Source organism: Hemitrygon akajei, chromosome 14 (assembly GCF_048418815.1).
Source record: "Hemitrygon akajei chromosome 14, sHemAka1.3, whole genome shotgun sequence".
Classification (NCBI taxonomy): domain Eukaryota; kingdom Metazoa; phylum Chordata; class Chondrichthyes; order Myliobatiformes; family Dasyatidae; genus Hemitrygon; species Hemitrygon akajei.
This window is the reverse complement of record NC_133137.1, coordinates 30,977,188-31,003,726: the sequence shown is the minus strand read 5'-3', so window position 1 is coordinate 31,003,726 and position 26,539 is coordinate 30,977,188. Positions and strand designations below refer to the sequence as shown.

The following is a 26,539-nucleotide window of genomic DNA, read 5'->3' as shown; positions in this document are numbered from 1 at the left end:
TAAACATATAACATTTCAGGGTGAGACCCTACAATATTCCCCTGACTACATCAGTCCAGTAATGCACCGAGGAAACCCCAGCCCGAAAATGCCACAAAATGCCACAAATTGCTTTGACTGCTGGTAGAAATATATGGTGGCTATTGTAATCAGTACAGGCTGTCACCGTGTTACTTACACCTGATTTATGGACTTAGTAAATTGGCAACCTACACAAGGTTTGGTCTTGTATCCAGAAATAACATACTTAGTTTATATTTTGAAGCAGATGTCTATCAGGCCATTGAGCTGGTATTATTGGCTGCAATTGACCCAGGCCCATGTGTCATTTCCTTGTCATATCTTGACATCAAGAAAATATATAGTGAGCATCTCTGACTCCCCAATTAATACAGTTTTTAAGATAAAGAGCACATCTTGCAGAAAGACAGAAACTGCAGGTGATTAAAGAGGTCTCTGATGGCTCATCATTTTTTCCCCATTGACCACCCGACCTCCCAAGGACTGCCATTAAGTGCTGCCCTTTTGCAGACAGGTAGTAATAGCAATGATTGCAGTATCTGGGCAGTAGATGCTCTGATCTGAAACTCCAGTGACTGTTGTGGAGCCCTTTCGTAACATAGGGTTCATCTGTGGGATGGAATACAGTCAGGTCACACAACAACATGGGGGAGCCACATTAGCCAACAATATGCTTCTTAATAATTAGAAAAGATTAGACTAGATTAGATTTATTTGTTGATCATGTACATCTAAACACACAGTGAAATGCTTCAACGGAAGGGTCTCGGCCCGAAACATCGACAGCGCTTCTCCCTATCGATGCTGCCTAGCCTGCTGTGTTCTACCAGCATTTTGTGTGTGTTGTTGTTTGAATTTCCAGCATCTGCAGATTTCCTCGTGTTTGCTCGTGAAATGCTTCATTTGTGTTATCAACCAACACAATCCAAGGATGTACTGGGGCAACACTCTGGTGTCTCAACAGCTTTTTGCCTGTTTTTGATTGTTAGTTGTTTTCAGCTACCTGCATGTGGGTGCATTTAGGCCCAAGAATATCTCTTTTTAAATAGGTAGAAGTCTAGGCCTTGAGACTCCTTTCACTCATTTTTGGTGCATCAATTGGTCAAGTTGGCTGTAGTCTATTGGTTGGAGGCCTTGGGGCTGACTATCCTGGTGTTGGGGACCCGTCTAGTTTGTGCGCCAAGGCATGGGAAAGGAATTTGTTTTGTTGTTGCTGCTCGGTGTATGTTGGCTGATCGTCATTCTGCTAAACATTGTGGGCAAGCTATGTTGTCAGTGGAACTTGTGGCGACACTTAGAGTGCTGCCCCAGTACATCCTTGGATTGTGTTGGTTGATAACACAAATGAAGCATTTCACTGTGTGTTTAGATTAACATGATTAGCAAATAAATCTAATCTAGTCTAATCTTTTCTAATTATTAAGAAGCATATTGTTGGCTAATGTGGCTCCCCCATGTTGTTGTGTGACCTGACTGTATTCCATCCCACAGATGAACCCTATGTTATGAAAGGGCTCCACAGCAGTCACTGCAGTTTCAGATCAGAGCATCTACTGCCCAGATACTGCAATCATTGCTATTATTACCTGTCTGCAAAAGGGCAGCACCTAATGGCAGCCGTGGGAAGTCTGGTAGTCAATGGGGAAAAAATGATGAGCCATCAGAGACCTCTTTAATCACATGCTGTTTCTGTCTTTCTGCAAGATGTGCTCTTTATCTTAAAAACTGTATTAATTGGTGAGTCAGAGATGCTCATTGTATATTTTCTGATGTCATGATATGACAAGGAAATGACACATGGGCCTGGGTCAATTGCAGCCAATAATACCAGCTCAATGGCCTGATAGGCAAGACTTATGACAGTAACAGATGCAGACACTTCAAAACATAAACTGCACAAAACTAAGTATGTTGTTTCTAGATACAAGACCAAACCTTGTATAAGGAGGAACGAACTTATGAATTTACTAAGTCTATAAATCGGGTATAAGTAACACGGCGACAGCCTGTACTGATTACAAAATTTAGAAGCAGAGGTACAGGAAGTTACCCAGGTCGAATGGAATATCATCCAAAAAATTGAATCATATCGGCATTAAATCTAAAAAGGCTGTTGTGTATGATCCATTGCCACTTTAAATCAGTTTAAGATGACATATTTGGGACATATAAAATAAGAGAGAGGGAGAGGATGAGAAGTTAATGTTTGTTTTCCAACCTAAAACAAACCAGTTGTATTTAGAATTTCAAATGCAGAGTTATTATTTATGTTAGAAAGACCCGTTGCGCTGTGATTACTATCTGGTAAGATACAACAGTAGTGTGCATTTAAAAACAGACTTGGCATCAGGAGAACAGCTTAAAATTTTGCATCAGATTTGCCTTGTATAGATCTAGCACTGTAGCTTTAGTTGTTAGTGCATCAATATCATAAAGGATCCATTGTTATTGATTCTAGATCATAACAAATCGTGCTAACAAGGTATGTGTGACCTTTCACAAATGAGATCTGGTGATTTGACACAATGACTAATACCATTTTGACGTTTTATCAAGGTCATAATTAGAGAAACATGTATAGAATTGCAAGAAAGTAGAATGGAAGGCAATGACATTTCAAGTGTTGGGAAATAGAGTAGTATTTTGTTAGGGCGGGTAGTTAAAAGTGGATTCTTTAACTAAGGGGTGTATTGAAGAGAGGATGTCAGTCCTTAAAAGGGAAATATTTAGAAAATCAGCTATCATGATAGTAAAGATGACATTTAGCAAGGTGCATCACTAAGTGTTGGCCGGTGGTGTTGTGTCATTTGCACCAGACTTTGAGACAACTGGCCCCGGATTAGAATCCAGTCAGCTCTTTGCATGCTTTCCATCTGTGCTGAGTTGAGCATCGAGCTTGCAACTTGGCTTCTTAAAAAACAGGTGAACGCTAAAGAAACAGCAAGGTTGCTGCCCGATGCACCACAAGGTACAGAAAGGAACAACAGTCACTAAGTGTGTGGTCAATTTAGTCTCATGAACAAGATAGGTTTGGAGAGTGCAATGAAAGGATTAGGAGAGAAATTAGAATAACATAGGACTAAAAGCAGGATTGAAGCTGCCTAAAATTTCCCTACTGTATAGTCCTCTGTTTTTCTAAGCTCCATGTACCTATCAAGAGTCTCTTAAAAGACCCTATTGTATCTGCCTCTGAGATCCCCCTTGTACCTACTTCCAAGCACCTTAAAACTATGCCCCCTCATGTTAGCCATTTCAGCTCTGGGAAAAAGCCTCTGGCTATCCACAATCAATGACTCTCATCATCTTATACATTTCTATTAGGTCACCTCTCAACCTCTGCCACTCCAAGGAGAAAAGGCCAAGTTCACTCCACCTATTCAATGGAGGCTTAGCCCGGGAGGGAATATGGAAGAGAAATGTGAACAGATGGTCTTAATTTTGGTGTCAAATGTATGTTGGAAATGAAAGTAGCTGTGGATTTTCTGTTTTGTAAGATTCTCCTTAAGGGCAATGTGGTGTAGGTAAAGCAACATTAGTGGATCAGTGGGTGAGCAACCCAGTTGTGTGCCAGACCTCTACGCCAAAATGTTTGCTTTGGGAGCAGAGTGAGTGAGAACAGCAATACTGATACCAAATTGTACCAATATGAGCACCTTTCTGTCACAGACAGGAACAATTTGTAGAAGTGGTGAAGACCCAACAGGAAGTAGGGTATATGACCAAAAGGCATGGTCACAGCAATATATATTTTGAGAAAGATTTTAAAAAGCAAAAAAGGGGTAGATAAGCACAGAAATTTAGGAAGAGAATTTCAAGATGCAAGAATTTTCTCACTGAAAACCTTGCAATAGATGAGCTGAGCAGAGTGAATTAGGTATGTATACAAGACTAAAATCAAAGTGCTGGAGAATTGAGTGAAGAATAAAGTAGGTCAATTCCATCAAACAATATTAAATCCAAAATTTTTTAATGAATATGCAGGGATAAGGGAGCTAATGGTTGGTATGTGGATTTGAGCAAAATTACAAGCTACATACCTCCTAGAGGACCACAACCTTGTCTTAGGGTTTAGGGGCTTGCGTGCCTCAATGACCGGAGAATTACATTGGCTGGAGTCAGGGTCTTGTGCTCTGACTCTTGGTAGGATCAGCTATGCTGAACGTATCAAAAAGTAGAGGCCAGACTAAGAGTGGTCTACCGGTCCTTCAGGTTTGGGGGTTCAGCTCAGGGCTAACAATCTTGACTGGTCAAAAAAAATTGTTATGGAAACAGCAATGAAGAATCCTTCTACATCTGTGTGCCGTGGTACAGAGATGAAGAACCTTTATTGTTGCCTGAAATGCCAGTGGCATAGCAGGTAGTAACTAACGAGCTATATAATTTTTGACAATTTAGAAGCTGAGAAATTTATTGAGAAAATTTAAAACTTCTATTTTCATTGGCAAAGGCTCTGGGCAACAGTAAAGTGGAGTTGTATGCAAGCTACTTTCCTGAATTAAATGTATTGAAACAGGTCAAGTCAAGTGTTTGATGCTGAGTTCAGGATTAAACATATCTTTATGACTTGATATCTGAGAGTTCTTCCTGAATAAATATTCAGAAGTGACCGGGTGCAACAATTTTGAAAGAACCATGTGTTGTTTCATCATTCTTGGGTTGGTGGGCTCATAACGGTACACAGTCGGTAGAAGTGCAGTATTGCATTACACTCATATGTGTCTGCAATCCTCTCATAATGTATGCTAATGGAGTGTGTTAGGTACAGACCTTTGGCCTGGAGACATGAGTTTAAATCATTCTATGGCAGTTCAGGAATGTCAATTCATACAACTAGTGGCTCTATCTTATTTCATAACTTTAATAATGGATTTCAGTGCCAAGCATCAAGTCACTATGTTCCATGTATGGCTTCAGTCTTGGTTTTTGAAGGCTCCTCTCTTTCCCTTTGTCTACACAGATACCCCTGATCATTGAGAGACTGTGCGCAGTCAAGTGAAGGAGCAGTCTAGGTTATGTCTATGGGACATAGATGAGTACGCTGCCTGAGAGTTTGAAGTAGATGGTGAATTGTGTCAGCATGTGGTGCCTTATTTGTGTGATGACCTTTTACCCCAAATGATTTCCTCATTCACAACCCACAACCATTATTTCAATCCCAAAATTTGGTTCTAAAACATCTGGCAACCACCAAAGTACAGACTCCAGGTTGTCTTCAGAACCAGTCCCTAATTTGAGCAAGTCTTATGTCCATGAATGGGTGTAACAGAGGAGGTAGGCAGAAGATCGAAGGTGGTTGGTCATGGAGTACTGGCAATACATGTCTTTCCTTGCAGAAAAGAGTGATTAGTTGGAGACTGCAGATGTTGGATTCTAGAGCAAAGAAATAAACCACTTTAAATTCCTAGGTGTCTTTATTTTGGAGGAGCTGTCCTGAGCCCAGCATGCAAGTGCAATTATGAAGAAAGCACGGTAGCGCCTTTACTTCCTTAGGAGTTTGCAGGGATTTGGCATGACATCTAAAACTTTGACAAACTTCTATTGATGTGTATTGGGGAGTACAATGACTAGTTGCATCACAGCCTGGTATGGAAACACCAATGCCCTTGAACAGAAAATCCTACAAAAAGTAGTGAAAATGGCTCAGCCTCCCAACCATTGATCATATTTACAAGAAACACTGTCGCAGCAAAGCAGCGTCCATCATTAGGGACCCCCACTACCCAGCTCTCTTCTCACTGCTGCCATCAGAAAGAAGGTACATTGACTCGCACTACCAGGTTCAGGAACAGTTACTAGCACTCAACCATCAGGCTCTTGAACCAAAGGGGACAACTTCAATCAATTTAAGTTACCCCTTCATTTGAAACATTTCCACAACCTAATGACTTACTTTCAAGGACTCTTCATCTCATGTTTCCTCTATTTGTTGCTTACCTGGTTGTTATTATTAGTATTTCTTCTTTGTGTTTTTGTATAGTTTGTTGTCTTCTGCACTCTGGTTGAAAACCCTGGTTGATTCTGTATGGTTATTATTCTGTAGATTTATTGAGTATGCCCACAAGAAAATGAATCTTAGTCAGTATTCTATATGGTGACATATATGGACTTTGATAATAAATTTACTTTGAACTTTGATGGAGGAACAGCATCAGTAGGAGAGTTATGGTTTCCTTGTGGCATATTTCTACCTTTACAAAAAAGCAAAATGCTCATGAGTCATGTTTCTCAGCTCAGCAGTAGAGTAATTTACTGAAGTGCAGAATATCTTGACTGCTCACATGCAATTTGTAAGCATTCATGTGAAAGTGGAATGATGAGGCATTATATAAATGCAAGTTAACTAAGTGGAATGTTTACAACATTTGGGTTCATTTATTTGTGCCAGTTTCAGTTCACTTTGAGATGCCACGAAATGCTGACTCGCTCCTTTTGCCTCCACAGATGCTGCTTAACCTGTTCAGTACATACAATGTTATGTTTTTTTTTTGCTTCAGTTTAATTTACTATCGGACATGGTCAATGACATCTTAACAGTTGGGCAAATTTTGCAGCATCTGATGATTGTGTCTAATATTTTTGTACATGTATATCTATGTAATCAATTTTGGAGCATTTATGCAGTCATAGCATTCTACAGCACAGAAACAGTCCATTTGGCACATCTTGTCCATACCGACCTGTTATTCTGCTTACTCTCATCTACCTGCACCTGGACCATAGCCTTCCATACTTCTTCCATCCACATACCTATTCAAACCTCTCTTAAATATTGAAATCAAATCTGCATCCACCACTTCTGCTGGCAGCTTGTTCCACACTCTCACCATTCACCAGCCTCTGAGTGAAGAAGTTCCTCCTCATGTTCCCCTTAAACATTTGACCCTTCACCCTTAACACCTGAGCCCTCGTTCTAGTCTCACCCAAAGTACGGTAGTCATAGAACACTACAGCATATTTTTGGTCAAGCTGAATTTTTTCTGTAATAATTTATTTCACAATTTATTTTTTTCCAGTTTGATGATGCATAGAACTTTTCAAGAGGATCAAATTCTGATTTTGCGAGTATTACACCTTCCCTCTCGCACCTAGTTTTAATGTCCATGTGCAAGTACAAAAAAGAATGCTGCCAATCAATCAGACATTTATGAACCTTTGACTCAAGTTGTACTGTTCTGGCTTTTATTTTCCAAACTATACCCATTATTTTGAGTCAATCAGAGGAAACTGAAGTTCTCAGTTTCCAGAACATTCACCAGCAACCATTGAGTAAATATGAGCAATCCGTGAACACATTTCCAACACATTAACTAACTTCAGTGAGTGCTTTCCATTGGTCTTTATGACATGTAGAATTTATTATTTCAGACACTTGTTCTGGAGGCAGTAGACTTGCAGATCATTACAGTACGATTTGCTTATTATTCATGAAGCATTAAGTCAGTGAAAAGATTAAAGAATTTGATCATATCCTTCATATCAATTTAAATTTGTCTTCAACTGGCCTTTGTTTGATCTTAGTAGTGTGGAAAACTGCTGTAATTTTCCTGTCTACTTCTCAAATTCCATCTCTAAATTTGCTGACGATACAACCATTGTTAGCAGAAACTCAGATGGTCATGAGAGGGCATACAGGAACAAGATATGCCAGCTAGTAAGTGGTGTCACAGCAACAACCTTGCACTCAGCATCATCAGACCAAAGAATTGATTGTGGACTTCAGAAAGGGTAAGATGAAGGAACACACACCAGTCCTCATAGAGAGATCAGAGGTGGAAAGAGTGAACAGTTTCAAGTTCCTGGGTGTCAATACCTCTGAGGACCTAAACTAAACCCAGCATATTGATGCAGCTATAAAGATGACAGGGCGGCGGCTATATTTCATTAGGAGTTTGAGGAGAATTAGTACCGGTATGTCACCAAGAACACTGGCAAATTTTTACAGGTGTTCCATGGAGAGCATTCTAACTGATTGCATCATCCTCTACTATGGGGGCAGCTACTGCATAGGATTGAAGTAAGCTGCAGAGAATTGTAAAATTAGTCAGCTCCACCATGGGCACTTACCTTCATAGTACTCCTGCTGCAAAGTTAACAAATTTCACAACATATGCTGATGATATTAAACCGGATTCTGAGGATGAAAACTGTAAGAATTTTCCCCTGTAATTCTCTTGTGTGGGTATTCTTTGAGATAATCAATTGATCAAGTCTTTACAATATTGTGGCATTTATTGCAATATTGATAATGACTTGTGTGAAAATGAGCTTAGCACTTATGCCTTGTGTTTATCCATTTTAGTGTCTTGCCTTGTTAGACCAAATAGGATGTTCAGATTTTACCAGTACTTTCACTTATCATTCAGAACAATAAAATAAATGGCCACTGTAAGTAAGTAACACAGAGTAGTTTTGTGCTGAAAGATCAGTAGCTTTTGTTTATGGTGATTGATTGTGGAACTCAGATCTGGACTGTGAGCTTAAGCACAGCGGAATGAGGCCTCCTCTGCCTACCATCTTGTCAGCAAATGTACAGTCACTTGAAAAAAAGATTGACAATCTCAGGGCAAGGCTGCTGTATCAGAGGCAGATGAGGCAGACAGATCTCAGTTGTTTGTTGCACTGAGACTTTGTTAACAGAGAACACGCTGGACGCAGCTATCCGACCAGAAGGTTTATGATTTTCAGAATGGGTCGAACCTCAAATTCTGTTAAGGAAATAGGTGGTGGCATATGCTTTTTAGTCAATTCTCATTGGTCCACAGACGTTGGGATTATGTTGATTTCTTGTTCCCCTGACTTAGGAAAGCTAAGAATTAGATGTAGACCTTTTTATTTGTCTCAGGAGTTTTCATCCATGATCCTGACTGCAGTTTACATACACCAGCAGCCAATTATAAGCAAGCTGTCATGAAACTGCACAATGCTGTCTGTAAATGAGAAACGGCCCATCCTGGTGTATTTTGTATTATAGTCGGTGATTTTAACCAGGCCTGTTTGAAGAAAACCCTGCCCAATTATCACCAGCAAGTAACCTGTTGCACCAGAGGTCCCGACACACAGGAGCACTGCTACACTATGATAGGGAATTCCTATCGTTCTCCCGAGACCACGTTTTGGCAAGTCATATCATTTGGCTGTACTCCTGCTACCTGTATACAGACAGAGCCTAAAGAGCAAGGCTCCAGAGATCGACAACCAAGGGCGGTTGCGGGAGGAACGGTTACAGAATTGTTTTGAGTCAGTGGATTGGGCCATGTTCAGGAACTCATCTGTACACCAGGTTGTTATAGCCTTTATTAAAACAGCTGTAGATGAGTGTGGCCCCGCAAAATCATTCAGCGTTTCCGCAGTCAGAAGTCCTGGATGAACAGTGAAATCTGGAACTTGCTGAGAGCCAGATCAGAAGCATTCAGATCTAGAGATCAAGAATACTTCAAGAGGTGTAGGTACGATCTCCCAAAAGTCATCTTCTTGGGTGAAGTGGAGATTCCGGACTAGACTGGAATCAACAGGGGATGCTTGGCAGCTGTGGCAGGGTTTGAATGCCGTAACCTCCTACAAAGCTAAATCTTGTGACATAAGGAAGAGCAGAGCTTCGCTTCCAGATGAGCTCAATGCCTTCCATGCTCACTTTGACCACCAGAACAGGGAGGAAGCATTGTGCACCCCCATGTCTCCCAGTGATCCTTTGGTTACAGTTTCTGAAGATGAAAGCATCCGGTTCAAGCGGTGTACCTGGCCGAGTATTGAAGACCTGCGCAGGCCAACTGGCTGGAGTGTTCACGGATATCTTCAACCTCTTGCTCCGGCAGTCTGTGGTATCCACCTGCTTCAAGCAGGCTTGAATTGTACCGGTGCCCAAGAAGAGCGTGGTAACCTGTCTAAATGACTGTCGCCCAGTAGCACTTACATCCAGAGTGATACAGCAGATCTGCAGCAGATGCTCTCTTGTTGCCTCTTCACACAACCCTGGAACATCTGGACAGCAAAAATGCATACATCAGGATGCTCATCATCGATTATAGCAAGACATTTAACACTATCATCCCCTCAAAACTAATCAGTAAACTCTAAGACCTGGGCCTCATTACCTCTTGTGCAATTGGATCCTGTATTTTCTCACTTGTAGATCCCAGTCAATTCTGATTGGCAAAAACATCTCCTCCACAATCTCCATCAATACAAGAACACTGCAGGTATGTGTACTTAGCCCCCTGCTTTACTTGCTTTACACTTATGACTGCATGGCTAAGTACAATTGCAACAGCATATACAAGTTTGCTGATGACACCACTGTTCTGGGCTGTATCAAAGGGGGTGATGAATCAGCATATAGGAAGGAGATTGAAAACTTGGCTGAGTGGTGTAAGAACAATAACTTCTCACTCAATGCCAATAAGACCAAGGAACTGATAGTAGACTTAAAGAGAAGGAAAACAAAAGGTCTATGAGCCAGTAATCATCCAAGCATCAGAGATGGAGTCAATAACTTTAAATTCCATCTCAGAGTACCTGTCCTGGACCCATCATATAAATATTATTGCAAAGAAAGCATGACTGCGCCTCTACTTTCTCAGGTGTCTGTGGAGGTTCGGCATGTCACTGAAAACCTTAGCAAACTTCTCTAGATGTGTGGTGGAAGTTGTGCTGACTGACTGCATTATGGCCTGGTATGAAACACTAATGCCTTTGAGTGGAAAATCTTACACAAGGTAGTGGATTCAACTCAGTACATCACGGGTAAAACCCTCCCAACCATTGAGAACATCTATATGAAACGTTGTCATAGATAAGCAGCATCCATCATCAGATATCCTCACCACCCAGGCCATGCTTTTTTTTGGTCACTGCTGACATCAGGAAGAAGTTACATGTGCCTCAGGACTCCACCACTAAGTTCCAGAGCAGTTACTACCCCTCAGCCATCAGGCTCTTGAATAAAAGGGGATAGCTACATTCATATTAAGGGCTCTTTTATCTTGTTATTTCATACTCATTATTTATTGCTATTTATTTATATCTACATTTTCATGGTTTGTTTACAGTTAACACTTACTGATGTTTACAGTTTACTGGTCTATAGATTTTTTAAGTATGCCTGCAGAAAAAGAATCTCAGGGTTATATATAGCAACATGTACGTTCTCTTTAATAATTATTACTTTGAACTTTGAGCTAGGCTTTAATTACTTCTCCTGCTAGGCAGTCCTCCTGGGAGTGAGGATGACATACTTCCACTTGAGTACTGTAGTGTCTGAGGCAGCTGAAGAATTCCTTGCAAAATTCATAGAGTATACTACAGGGCAAGTGTTAGCATTGTTCAGAATGTTGTATTCTCCTTCGCGTTTGCGTGTGGCGTCCACATTCGCTTGAGGAGACATGAACTGTTGGTACTTTGTCAATTGTTTCTTCTTCACTTTCAGATCATGGGCTGGCAATGACTTTTTTATCAAGTAGATTTTCAAAGTTTCCTTAATTAATAAATTGCTCAAGTGCAGAATACCTCACAATTGCAGTTATTCTCTTGAGTTATATTGTTTAATAATGTGAGTATAATCATGTGCTGCTATTTTAGATTTACCTTGCAGACAGATCTTTTTCATTTTTCCTGAGCCTCTCAGACTACTTTCTATCAAAAATGCATTCTTAATATCTGCCAACACACATTCTATGCTCATTTTAAACAGAATGGAATGGGTATGTCACTACCCAGCCTGACAGCCTCCAGTGCATCTGAACTCACAGTCACTGTTGCAGATGTAAGATCAATCTTCTGGCGGGTGAACCCATGGAAAGCATCATCTTGGGTGATATTCCTGGTGGTGTCTTTGGATTCTGTGCGTGTTAACTGGTGGGGTTTTCATGGACATTTTTAAACTTTCTCTGCTTCAGTCTATAGTTCCCTTCAATTTTAAGAAGATCACTTTTGTCCTGGTACCTAAGACAAACAAGATAATGTTCCTTAACAAAAATTCCCAGTGGCTCTGACATCTGTTATGAAATGCTTCAAGAGGCTGGTCATGACATGCGTAAACTCCTGCTTTCCAGACGATATTGGCTCATTGCAATTTACCGACAGCCAAAACAGGTTTAAGGCAGATCGTATCTCCCTGGCCCTACGCTTATCTCTCGAGCATCTGAACAGTTATTGAGTCCAGCTTTGCCTTCAATACTATAATTCCAGGCAAATTCTTTGCCTCCTTCTGCAGCTGGATCCTAGTCTCCCTGACAAGCAGATGGCAGTCAGTAAGGATGGGCAACAACTCACTGCTATGATCATTCTAAACACTGGTGCTCCACAAGGCTGCATCCTCAGCCCCTTACTTTACTCCCTGCGCTCTCATAACTGTATGGCCAGAATCTGCTCTAACTCCATCCCCAAGTTTTTAGATGATACCACTTCAGTGGGCCATAATGATGATTCAGAGTATAGGAAGGAGATGGAGAGCTTCGTAACATGGTGACATGACAATGACCTTTCCTTCAATGTCAGCAAAATAACAGAGCTGATGGTTGACTTTAGAAAGTGGGACAGTACGTGCGCTCCTGTCTACATCAGCAGCGTTGAGGCTGAGTGCTTCAAGGAGTGAACATCACTAATAGCCTGTCATGCTCCAACCACGTAGATGCCACAGCCAAGGAAGTTAACCACACTGCTGCTTCCTCTGGAAGCTAAAGAAATTAAGCACTTCAAGGTCAAGTTTATTGTTGTTCAACCATTTCCTCCCACAGTCCTAAGGCATCCGGTTGGTAGGTTAATTGTTCATTGTAAATTAGGCTAAGATTAAATTGGGGGATTTGTTGCATGGCATGGCTGGAAGGACCATAAAGGCCTCCCCCATGCTGAATCTCAAATAATAAATAATAAGGCATATTTACAACACGTTTAAAATGTAAACAGCATAAAGTTACTTGCGCTTCAATCGTGATGAGACCTGATTGGTGGCAGCGAGTTCAGTAGTCTCATGACCTGGGTGTAGAAGCTGTTTCCCATCTTAACAGTCTTAGTCTTTACCTGAATGTAGGGGGTCAAAGAGATTGTTGGATGGATGGGAAGGATCATTGACAATGCTCAGTCCACAGTGCTCCTGAGAAATACTGCGGATGGGTGGAAGAAAGACCCTGATGATCCTTTCAGCATTCCTTGCAAACCTTTGGGGGACTTGGGGTCAGATGCCTTGCAATTGAAGTTCAGTTCATTGGCATGGATGGCAGTGGAGACCAAGTCATTGAAGCTGGAGTTGAAGTGGAGGTTGATAGCTTCTTGATTAGTCAGGGTGTCAAAGGTTATGGAGAGAAGGCAGGAGAATGGGGTTGAGAAGGATAATAAATCAGCCACGATAGAATGGCGGAGCAGACTTAATGGGCCAAATAGCCTAATTATGCTCTGATGTCTTGTGGTATAATTCCTGTACCAGATGGAGATGTTGCTTGTCAGGACTCTCCTAATGGTGCTCCTGTGAAAGTTGGTTAGATTGTGGGGGTGGGGTTGGGGAGGGTAGTTGGAGCCTCACCTGCCTCAGTCTCCTCAGGAAGTGCAGATGCTTGACCAAAGAGATGGTGTTGAGGGACTGGGTGAGATCGTTAAGTTCACTCCTTAAAACTTGCTACTTTAATTCTCTCCATAGAGGAGCTACTTATGTGATCTATTGACCCTTACCACTTTGTATTGATGCACCACAGTAAACATCCTATCTGGGTGTATAATGGCTTGGCAACTGCTCTGCACATGACCACAAAAAGCAGCAGAGAGCTGTCACAGCTGAGCACATCAGTCTCCCCAACGATTTGATCTGTGTAAATGGCATACTGGACAAGCTTTTCACAGTATCTTGGTACATATGACAATAATAAACAAGTATCAATAACAAACACAAGATAATTTGGCCCCGTTTTGAGGAGCAGTGGTGATTCCTTTGGTGCTGTGGCTCATAAGTAATCCTTCGCTTTTGTTAAAACATCTTTGGCCATTATCACATTATCGTGGGTGGGAGTTCGCCAGTACACCATTTGACTATCGCATTCAAACACAAAGGCGGTAATTGCATTTACTTAATTGATTGCAAAGCACCCTGAGACAACCTGCAATAAAAGCTCTGCATAATGCAAATCTTTTTCTTTATTCCAACCACTAAGTTGTTTCCCACCCCCCCCCCAAACAATCTGTTGTGTTTTGTTATTGCTGTGCCAGAAATTACCAGCTTGAACATGCCTTCAGAGTGCTAAAGAGTTGGTTGGTGTGGATTTTGAGTCATGTTATGGAAAAGAGGAAAAACCTGGAGGACATTATAGCTTTTTGTTTTAAATATATAGGGCTTATATAATTTACAAAGCCAAGGTTACCTACAAGGCTGAAATCCATGCTAATTAACTGTACTTCTCACCATTTAAAATTCTTCTCATAACATTTTCTATTCTTTGCTTCTCCATTTCTCTCCTACATAAAACTGTGTTCACACACAAAATGCTGGAGCAATTCAGAAGTGCAGGCAGCACCTATGGAACTGAATCAATCCTGTAGAAGGGTCTCAGCCCAAAATGTTGACTGTTTATTCATTTCCATAGGTGCTGCTTAACCTGCTGAGTTCCTCCAACATTTTGAGGGTATTGCTCTGCATTTCCAGCATCTGCAGAATCTCTTGTGTTTATAAAACTGTGCTCTAAAAGAATGGCAGTGGGATTGGCAATGGCAGTAAAGGACAGCATGGTGGCAAGGCAACCCAGGTTCGAATCCCACCACTGTCCATAAGGAGCTGATATGTTCTCTCTATGACTGTGTGGGTTTCATCCAGCTGCTTTGCTTTCCTCCCACATTCCAAAGACATACTGGTTAGTAAGCTATGTTGGCATTGAAAACATGGTGACACTTGTGGGCTGCTCCCAACATTTCCTCGGTCTCTGCTGGTCAATAACACAAATGGTGCATTTCACGAAATGTTTCTATTTTTCAATGTGCATGTGACAGAAAGCTTATGTTTAATCTCTAGTCGTTACGATCTCAACAGCAGTCTATTTATTTTTTAAATAAATGTCGTCGTTGATATTCTTTCTTTATTCTGTGCCTGCAAAAGTGAATCCTATTGAAGTCAGTGTACTGGGCCTTCACAGTGTTCTTGGGCAGTAAATGCTGAAGTGAATATGTGGAAAAAGTTTCTTCCTACTTCAGGCCTAAAGTACATTTACTCTTCGCACCAACACCACTTGCCACTGATTCAAGGAGCCTGACCCTGCATCCTGTTGTACAGTGCACTGTGTACTGAAGGGTACCTCCTCTGTTCTATCGGATAACTGTGGCTTCTAAACTCTTGTGGTCATTATCATTCTTGGATTGTTCTGCTATGGAAAAATAATTCTTATGCTCCCTTAAGTTTATGGAAGAACAAATTTCAGTAGGGGCTGAACTTACAACTTCAATTGGATATGGGGCCTGAGCTTTGGTCAGGATCGATGGAGCCAAATGGGAAAAAGCTTATGGTTTTTGCCACCCAATAATTATTTGGAGAACTGCACTGAACAGGATTTGTGGCTTCCATTTACAACAGCATAAGAAAGCTGGCAGAACAAAAATGTCAGTGCAGCGTCATATCAGCTGCATTTCTTGAGTAGACATGCAGGTTGTCAAAGGAATTTCTGCTTGTGTTACTGTGCATGTCTGTGCCTGTACTGCTACTTGCATATTGAATATTTCTCATTCTCTGCTTGCGTCTGTACTTTGTCTATCTTGCTCTCCATAAGCAGTCCCTGGAATTATGGATGAATTGGTACCCTAATTCCAAGAAGTGTAAGATAATTGTGCATGATAAATGTAGGGCAAACATGCAACGCTGACAACACTAACCACCACACAGACATAGCAGAATAAAGCCTTTTGCTAGTGGTGAGAATTTTCAGGATCATTAGAGACCAGGCTTTCTATGTGTGTGCAACACATACAACAAGCTGGAGTAACTCAGCAGGTCAAACAGCATCCGTGGAAACGAGCAGTCAACGTTTTGGGCTGAGACCCACCCTTCGTCAGGACTGGGGGAACTGGGGGGGGGGGGGGGAGGGAGGGAGGGGTGTGTGTGTGTGTGTGTGTGTGTGTGTGTGTGTGTGTGTGTGTGTGTGTGTGTGTGTGTGTGTGTGTGTGTGTGTGTGTGTGTGTGTGTGTGTAAAGTAAATTTATAGTCAAAGTACATATATGTCACCATATATGTCACCCTGAGATACATTTTTTGTGGGCATACTCAATAAATCTATAGAAAGTAACCATAACAGAATCAATGAAAGACTGCCCAATTAGAGTGTTCAACCAGAGTGTAGAAAAGACAACAAACTGTGCAAATAGAGAAAGAAAAACTAATAATAAGTATGTAATTAGTTTTGCTACAACAAGTGTATGGGACATTGGAAAAAAAGTTGAATTTCCCCATGGGGATGAATAAAGTATCTATCTATCTATCTATCTATCTATCTATCTATAAGCAGTAAATATTGAGAACATGAGATGAGGAAACCTTGAAAGTGAGTCCATTGGTTATGGGAACATTTTGATGATAGGGCAAGTGAAGTTGAATGGAGTCATCCGTGTTCTACTTGCTTTAAACTTATGATTGTGTGGCTAAGCACATCTCCAGTGCCATTTTCTATTTTGCTGACAAGACCACTGTTGTTGGCCAAATGAAAGGTGGTGATGCATCAACATATAGGAGGGAGAATGAAAATCTGGCTGAGTGGGAGGGAGGGGGAGAGAGAGAGTGAGAGAGAGAGATATCTTTCTCTCTCTCTCTCTCTTTCTCTCTCTCTCCCCCCACTCCCTCCCTCCCTCCCTCCTAACCCACTTCCTTCTTTGGGCCTCCCCTTTCTGGATCTTTTTGCCTCTGACCCTCTCTCGACACTTTACAATCTCTCAGTTGCTTCTTCTGATTCATGGAGTAAATTGATAAGTTTCTTTCATAAGCCAACCAGGAATCTCCTGAAAATAGGTACAATGTTTTCTGAGAGATGGCAATCAGTCTCCTCCAGTGGAAGACTGGAGCAGCTAGGAATTGATTAGTAGAAACAATGAGGTGAATTGCACTTCCCTTTGGTCATTACTTCAGTAAGGAGCTACTTTATCCTACTTGCTGTTCATCTCATCTCCAGCTGAGCATGCAGAGTTTGTTTTTCTTAAATCTGCATGTGCTTGTGCCAAAGTAGCTCCCATCTCTGGCTTTGTAAGGGGAACATCTTATCCCCTGTGTGGCAGGGCTCATTATTTAATTAGTAATCCCAGCATCAAGTCACTGAATTGAGAATATTCAAGTGAGAATATGCCCATCTTCACAAAGCTCACATAATTATTTCAGAGTCCCCACTGATTCACTCAACAGTAAAGACAAGGTTAGGCCTAAGAGAGGATAAAATTTCTGCATTTTCTGTTGTAGGATTTGCTTTCGGTGATCATATTAACCTACCAGTCACTGAAACCTGAATCTTTTAATGTCTTGCTTAACCACTCCTGGTGTTACAACCTTCCTTTCCTTCACTATGTTCAAAGCAGAGATGATCAGGGAAAAAACGCATTCCGTTCATTGGATCATGTTGTACAGCATCCTAGATTAATAAACCTTCAGACACACATGAGGGGAATATTTTTTTGGAAATTGTATTATATTGTGATATGCAGTGTAGCACCAGAGCAGTGCAATTATAAGTAGTTTCATAAACTTGTGTCCAGAAGAAGGGACTCAGCATGAACATCGACTGTTTACTGTTTTCCATCGTGTTGCCTGGCCTGCTGAGTTCCTCTAACATTTTGTGTGTTGCAACTCTAAGTAGTGTCCACCAGCACAAGTTAAAAGCACCAGAAATGCAATTAATAATATTGCTTTTTCACATTCCATGTGTGCCCACTTCTAAATATTCTGAATTTTATTCAGGTCAAAGTAATATACAGATGAATAGAATTTAAGTTATCATGCTGCGTGAGTGATTTTACTTATAACATATTGGTATCCTTGCGCTGTTAGTACTATATAGCTAAACTGAATATTGGAATCAGATTTATCACCACTGACTTGTATGCTTTGAAATTTGATGTAGAGTGGAAAGACACAAAATTACTATAAATTACAAAACTAAACAGTGCAAAAATAAGGAATAATGAAGTACCGGTAGTGTTTTTATGGCTACTCAGAAATCTGATGGTGCGGTTGAAGAGGTGGAATCACTTTAGGCTCCTTTGCCTCCTTCCTGAAGAGAAGAGGGCCAAATATTTCTATAATTATCTACGTACATGTGATTTTTCTTTTTCTTTTGTTGCTGATACTAAGACAACAGACCAAGGGATCCTTGACTGGAATTTTAAGCTAGGTGCTTGAACACCAAAAAGTACTGATTTTTTCCCTGCTTATCTATTTATGTGCTTCCCTGAACCATGTACAGCTGCGATCTGCTTAACTGCACCTTATGCAGCAGTTTCTGAGACCCATTCTCAAACTTCTCCATTTTTAAAGGTTCTGGTTGAAACCACTGAACTATACGTGCTAAATGAGAGAACAAGGAACCAACAACATTTTTGGACTATGTGATGCAATAGCTTAATGTTTGCACTCCATAGTGTTCCAGTCTGGTCAATTTCTTCACTTGTGTTTGTGTTTCCTCTATACTAAATTCTCTCCCATGATAACAGGTGTCTCATTTCTCCCAGGGCTTTTCAATTCTGTAGTATGTGTTTTGGGAGAATGGAAATGTATATTGTTGGGTCGGGAAGGGAGATGGTATGGTGCTCCGTAAGTGGTTAAACCTTGTTAGTTTGCTGATTTACTTCCCTGCTTATATGGGAAGATCCAGTGGGTAGGCAAGAACAAATGATGATGTAACAAATACATGTAAAAGAAAACAGAACAGCATGGCGGGGGGAGTGGTTGGTGGAATGGAAACAAAGCCATATCACACATGGGTGTTGCACACATTGGAAAGTTTGTGGACCCCAGAGCATAATGCTGGGTCTTCTAAATATAGATTGGGTTCAAGGAACATAAAAATTTTATTTGTAACCACAATAGAGTAGGCAGTGAGTCAAAAATATTCTGCATGCACTGTGGAAATTATTTGGATTATTTAATTAAGAAGTGAGGCACTAAACTAGCAACCTGATTATTATCAGATATCTGCTTAATCCTATGCATAATTTTTTTTCTTATATTAATATCAATAATTGCCCTTAGCTGGCTAAATAATTAAAATACTGATCAGACAAAATTTGCCACCAAATTAACTAAGGAGATTCAGAACTTAAGTATTCTGATGAAAGAGATGCATAGGAATCAGTATGATGTTACCAGCATGAATAATTAGTACCATATTACTATTTGTCCACATAACGATTGTCTTTTGCCTTTTTCAGGGTTCTTGCTGTTTAAAGATTTTTGCCTGAATGAAATCGATGAAGCTGTTCCCCAGTTGAAGTTTTATGAAGAGGTAAGTGATGTGGCTAGCCAATATAGAATTAGGAGGCATAGTCCCATGAAAATGCGAGGGATAAAATTGGTCCCTTAGAGAATCAGGGTGGTCAGCTATGTGTGGAGCCGAGGGAGATGGGAGAGATTTTGAACGATTTCTTCTCTTCGGTATTCACTAAGGAGAAGGATATCGAATGGTGTAAGGTGTGGGAAACAAGTAAGGAAGTTATGGAACCTATGACAATTAAAGAGGTGGAAGTACTGGCGCTTTTAAGAAATTTAAAAGTGGATAAATCTCCGGGTCCTGACCGGATATTCCCCAGGACCTTGAGGGAAGTTTGTGTAGAGATAGCAGGAGCTCTGACGGAGATCTTTCAGATGTCATTAGAAACAGGGATTGTGCCGGAGGATTGGCGTATTGCTCATGTGGTTCCATTGTTTAAAAAGGGTTCTAGAAGTAAGCCTGGCAATTATAGACCTGTCAGTTTGACATCAGTGGTGGGTAAATTAATGGAAAGTATTCTTAGAGATAGTATTTATAATTATCTGGATAGACAGGATCTGATTAGGAGTAGCCAGCATGGATTTGTGCGTGGAAGGTCATGTTTGACAAACCTTATTGAATTTTTTGAAGTAGTTACGAGGAATGTTGACGAGGGTAAGGCAGTGGATGTAGTCTATATGGACTTCAGCAAGGCCTTTGACAAAGTTCCACATGGAAGGTTAGTTAAGAAGGTTCAGTCGTTAGGTATTAATGCTGGAGTAATAAAATGGATTCAACAGTGGCTAGATGGGAGATGCCAGAGAGTAGTGGTGGATAATTGTTTATCGGGATGGAGGCCGGTGACTAGCGGGGTGCCTCAGGGATCTGTTTTGGGCCCAATGTTGTTTGTAATATACATAAATGATCTGGATGATGGGGTGGTAAATTGGATTAGTAAGTATGCTGATGATACTAAGGTAGGAGGTGTTGTGGATAATGAGGTGGGTTTTCAAAGCTTGCAGGGAGATTTATGCCGGTTAGAAGAATGGGCTGAACGTTGGCAGATGGAGTTTAATGCTGAGAAGTGTGAGGTTCTACATTTTGGCAGGAATAATCCAAATAGAACATACAGGGTAAATGGTAGGGCATTGAGGAATGCAGTGGAACAGAGAGATCTAGGAATAACAGTGCATAGTTCCCTGAAGGTGGAGTCTCATGTAGATAGGGTGGTGAAGAAGGCTTTTGGAACGCTGGCCTTTATAAATCAGAGCATTGAGTACAGAAGTTGGGATGTAATGTTAAAATTGTACAAGGCATTGGTAAGGCCAAATTTGGAATATTGTGTACAGTTCTGGTCACCGAATTATAGGAAAGATATCAATAAATTAGAGAGAGTGCAGAGACGATTTACTAGGATGTTACCAGGGTTTCAGCACTTAAGTTACAGAGAAAGGTTGAACAAGTTAGGTCTCTATTCATTGGAGCGTAGAAGGTTGAGGGGGGATTTGATCGAGGTATTTAAAATGTTGAGAGGGATAGATAGAGTTGACGTGAATAGGCTGTTTCCATTGAGAGTAGGGGAGATTCAAACGAGAGGACATGATTTGAGAGTTAGGGGGCAAAAGTTTAAGGGAAACACGAGGGGGTATTTCTTTACTCAGAGAGTGATAGCTGTGTGGAATGAGCTTCCTGTAGAAGTAGTAGAGGCCAGTTCAGTTGTGTCATTTAAGGTAAAATTGGATAGGTATATGGATAGGAAAGGAGTGGAGGGTTATGGGCTGAGTGCGGGTAGGTGGGACTAGGTGAGATTAAGAGTTCGGCACGGACTAGGAGGGCCGGAATGGCCTGTTTCCGTGCTGTGATTGTTATATGGTTATATGGTTAAAATGGTTCGGCCATTTACCACTGACATGAAGATAAAATTCTTCTCTAAGTTCCCAGTCTTTGGAATTAACTGTCCTAAAAAATTGTGGCTACTTAAACAATAAGTACGTTTGACACTCAGATTGGTAACATTTATATGTGCTCAGCATATCAAGGTATATAGAGATACAGTGTTAATCTGCCAGATGAGCAAAGATTTTAATGAATGGTGAGTATGGTTGAAGGGGTTTGTAGTTCTGCTTCTGTTTCTTGTGTTCTTAGGAATTTTTAAAATAAAACATCTGAGTATAAAATGTAAGTCAACAAAAACCATGACTGGGCTGTGCTGCTAACAAGATTCATAGCTCTTAGATTTTGTGTCTCGCACCTGCAAAGGAAGCGGAGAAGAAACGTTGAAGTTATTTTACATAAATGTTTATCATCTTTAAGCAGCTACTTCATTAGGTCTTGAGATTTTGCCTGAGGTGTACCTCAGGTTTTGTTTTGAGAGTAGGTTTCAGTACCATGTTTGGTGAAATATTTTCCGCTGATATGGTTGTGGTGAGTGGGGAGTTGGTAGGAGATGTATCAGAAGTCTGTACTTCTGCATATTTCAGCAGTTGATTATTTTTCCCCTTGTTAATCTTAAGCTCCAAAATAATCAATGCTCAAGGCACAGCCCAGTATATGGACCTCTTGATCTATGAACACCAGGCCAAGCTAAGAGGCAAAATTATGATGAAGACACATCAGTGCAGCACGTCTTTAATTGTGAAATTGGCCCATCTATCATCACACACCTTAAAAAACATGGAATTTCAGCATGCTTTCTTACAAACAGCTTGTCTGTCTGTGGTTTCATGCACTGGTCCTGCTGGGGATTTTTGCTGAGCTGTCTTGACGTTGTGTGGCTCTTTAAATTGATAGCTTCAACTGAGGTGAAATTTTCATCAGTGAGTCTCTGCAAAACTAAGATCACAAATTTGATAGAGTCAAATGTATTACTTTTTAAAAATTTAATGTGAGACTTCGTTGGTGAGTCCAGCTTTTAACACACATTCCTAATTAATTACCTTGAAACGTATCATCTATTGGCATGTCCTGTATTACACAATAACATACTGAATCACTGGGTTTAACTTTTGATTTGATTGCTGATTATAATTAGTTGATATAGCCAGTGCAATAGTGGGTTTGCTATATTTGGTCGTAGTATCCCGAGGTTAGGAAGTGACCTTATTATTGGATAATAAGTGTTATTGGATATGTAAGATCAATGAATCTCAAGACATAAACAGCAATGAATGATGGTAAATGCAATTGGTGTAGATGGGTATTTGATGATTTGCATGGATGCAGGACCTGTTCCTGTGTTTTATGACTCTGAAGGCAAAATCAGGCTCATCTGTGAAATTCTCTTTGTTAGAATATCTGGCCAATAGGTAAGTGCTTGGATGAGGTACAGTGGGATTTTTCGCTCACCAAAGATCAGTACTGCAAGAGGGTAGAAAGAGACAGTGTTTCTTAATTTTGTAAGTGTCATTCTGATAAGGGAAGCTCTCCTGACTTTAATTAATTTACAAATGAAGCCCAGGAGCTTTCTCAAAGAACAGACTTCTGTCCACCAAAACTTATGAGTGAATATATTGGTTTTATTTTCCTAGAATCCCTTAACTTACTAAATGAAGCCTGGAGTAAAATACCTCCTAAGAATGCCACTCTCTTTTTGAAAACAAAGTGGTAGAACTTTTGCAAACAATACACAAGTGCTTTATTGGAGTTGTATATTCGGTCCAATAAAGGAACAACAATGCAGCCCTGGTCTGTTATTTACTGAAGAGTGACTAGTTTTACGAAACACTCATCCACAATATCACACTTAATGAACAGATTCCGTAGTTCAACACACACAAAATGCTGGTGGAACACAGCAGGCTAGGCAGCATCTATAGGAGAAGCACTGTCGACGTTTCGGGCCGAGACCCTTCATCAGGAAGGGTCTGACGAAGGGTCTCGGCCCGAAAAGTCGACAGTGCTTCTCCTATAGATGCTGCCTGGCCTGCTGTGTTCCACCAGCATTTTTGGTTGTGTTGTTGTTTGAATTTCCAGCATCTGCAGGTTTCCTCATGTTTACTCTTTAGATTCCATAGTTCACCCGTTTCAAGGTCTCAGATAACGTACTACAAGGTCTCAGCCAATACTTTCTACTGAAGGGTACATGGTACATCCTCAATGTTTTACTCCTCTGTCTTTGAATGGCCTTTGCCTCTGTCAGCTGTTGTTTTCTTGTGGTGCTGATAAAATTAGAGAGCACAGCAAGATGTGTCTATTTGTGAAGCAGCAGTATTTATGAATAATGCTATTTCATGCAGTTCAAATGACTTTTAAAAATGGAATACAGTTTGAGCACCTCTTATCTGAAAATCCAAAACCTGAAAACCACCGAAATCTGAAATTTTGTTTAAGCACTGACATGACATCATAAATGGAAAATTTCATAAGGTGCTGGGAAGGTTCCCAGACAACGCACAGGTCTCTGCACATCACAGACAGTTCTGAGAAGTGACCTGACATAGTTAATGAATAGAAGTTAAAGAAAAATAGAAAAGCTGCATAAAGCGAAAAATAAAGATTTCGATATTGTATTGCACGAGTGGATTCCTCAGCGACAGAGTGAACATATACTGCTTTAATGGTATGCTGTTCATGAAATAAGCTAAGATCTATCATGACAAACTAAAAACTGAAGGTAATTGTGAATTCAGCAGGCTGAATGCAGAAATTTAAGAAAAGGCACGGTGTTAAATTTTAATGCATCTGCTGATTACGACGTAGCAGAGAAACACTTTGATGAGTTTGCCAAGATCGTCGCTGATGAAAATCTAACACCAGCACAAGTCTATGATGCTGGTTGTTTTTATATCTTACATAAAACCTTAAAAGAGTAAAATATAAATTCAATGTATTGTAGCCTTTTAATTAATACACAGCATCAAAGGAGGAGGCTGTTTGTTGTTGTTCAACAGCTGATTCAGGTATTCTCCCAATGTTGCTGTGCTGCTTTTGTTACCCGACACACAATATATTTGCATTATATTAATGGTATGTAATAATTTTTACTGTGTTAAGTACATACGTGTAATGAACAAGTGTGGGACAAAGACTGCTTATCAATAGCACATAAATTCAGAGTCATAAATTATGGCTATCCCAAGTTATATTTCAAAATATGAAATCCAAAACACTTCAGGCCCCAAGCATTTTGGATAATAGGTACTTGACCTGTATTTATACCTGGGGAAGATCGAGGAAAATTGGAAGGTATTTATTTATTTAGAGACACCACTTGGTAACAGGTCCTTCCACCCAATGAGCCCACGCTACCCAGTTACACCCACATGATCAATTAACCTACTAATGATACATCTTTGAGATGTGGGGGGAAACGCAGACAGTCATGGGGAGAAGATACAAACTCCTTTTTGGCAGTGGCAGGATTTAAATTCGGATTGTTGGCACTGTAAAACATCAGACTAACTACTACGCTATTTTGCCACCCTTGGGAAAGCTTAGGATCAATAGATAATGTGGAGGGAAACTTGTAGTCAAGTAACTTGTGGAAGACATTGGGTTGTCTCAAATGGCTCCCACTGATCTGAATTTTTATTCCATTATTCCTAACTCAAACAATTAATGCAGAGACTTCTAGATACACAACTGCTCTTTTCTCTTTCCATCTTGTCTCAACAATTGAAGATGAATTTTTTTTTAAATTCCGTAATTGCCTTCCCACTGGGAAATCTTTTCCAGCTGCATGTCTTTCTTTGTCACTGAGTCTCTCCTCTCTGATTCTATTAATATTTCCGCACTTCCCACTGCCTGCATGACAATATCCTTGAATTTCAAATTTCAAAGAAGTAAAATTTCATTTTACTCCACTAACTCTTCCTTGTTCTGTTCAAAAACTGCCCATGTCTATCTTTTTGACTGTCTTATGTCTCTTCTTTCCTTTCCCATGACAAATTCGTAATCACGAACCTTATCTTCTTTGCAAAACATTCTGAGATACACTTATTGCATTTGATGTTGTCGCTAAACAAAATAGCATACAATGGTATTAACTAAGAGTCCTTTCAAAATTAACTTCTTTTAACAAGCTTTTTTGTAATTCTTAAACTGTCATGAAAATGCATTTTCTTTAAGAAAAGAATAAGCTTTTTCCAAAAATGATAAAATCAAGGTTCACTTGTTCAGTTTTTTTTGTATTCTGGGGTCAAAACCTGTTCAAGTAACACACAGCAAGTAGAAGGATTAACGGATATGAACTTTGAGTTTGGAAAAGATTACTGTTGCTGAGCAACTGGGTATTCTCCCTCTCTGTGTTGCAGGGGGCTGTGCAGTATCCTGGAGATGGGTTGGCCCCTGTATAATCTTGGCAGATTCAGGTCACAACAGATTGCCTCTTGTGGACATTGTTTCTCAATGACATGTGTTTTTTCAAAACTGTTTCCATGGCAGAGAGTAAGTGCTGCTGTCACCCAATAAGGCAGTGGTAGAAAGCTTTAAAAGGAGTGTTTTGTCAATTTATAAATTATTTATTTGCCACTGTTCCATTGTTAGTATTGGAAAGGATGTTCTTATTTTTGCCTGTGCTGATATTGCTCTAGTGAGTTAATGATGTATATAGAACAATACAGCACTGTAACGGGCCCATTGGCCCAGAGTCCCTGTGCAGACCGTGATGCCAAATTAAACTAATCCCATCTGTATGCGCATGATCCATATCCCTTCATTCCTTGCATGTACTAAATGCCTCTTAAATGTCACCATCGTATCTGCTTCCACCACACACCGCCATCCCCTGCAGTGCATTCCAGGCACTCTAACACTGTGCAAAAAAAAAACACTTTCCTCACATGTATCCTTTAAAATGTTCTCCTCTCACCTTAAAGCTATGTTCTCTAGTATTTGACATTTCCACCCTTGGGATAAAAAAGACTCGACCTACCTTGTGTATGTCTGTAATAATTTTATAAACTTCTATCGGAACTCCTCCCAAACTCTGCGCTCATAGTTGTAGAGTTACAGAGCACTACAGCACAGAAAACGAGCACTTTGATCCAACTACTCTGTGCTGAACTGTTATTCTGCCTAATCCCTTCGACCTGGACCATTGTCCTCCATTCTCCTCTCATTCACATACTTATACAAACTTCTCTTAAATGTTGCAGTGAAACCCGCATCCACCA

General features: G+C 40.4%; 1 protein-coding gene across 2 annotated transcripts in view; it reads left to right on the top strand.

The window, feature by feature from the left end:
• grk3 (G protein-coupled receptor kinase 3) overlaps window positions 1-26,539 on the top strand; it is a 268,143-nt gene that overhangs the window by 114,694 nt on the left and 126,910 nt on the right. For both annotated transcript variants that reach the window (XM_073065740.1, XM_073065739.1), the window contains exon 3: window positions 19,390-19,463. In XM_073065740.1, coding sequence (XP_072921841.1) covers window positions 19,390-19,463 — 74 coding nt within the window. The remainder of the gene's footprint in view (window positions 1-19,389; window positions 19,464-26,539) is intronic.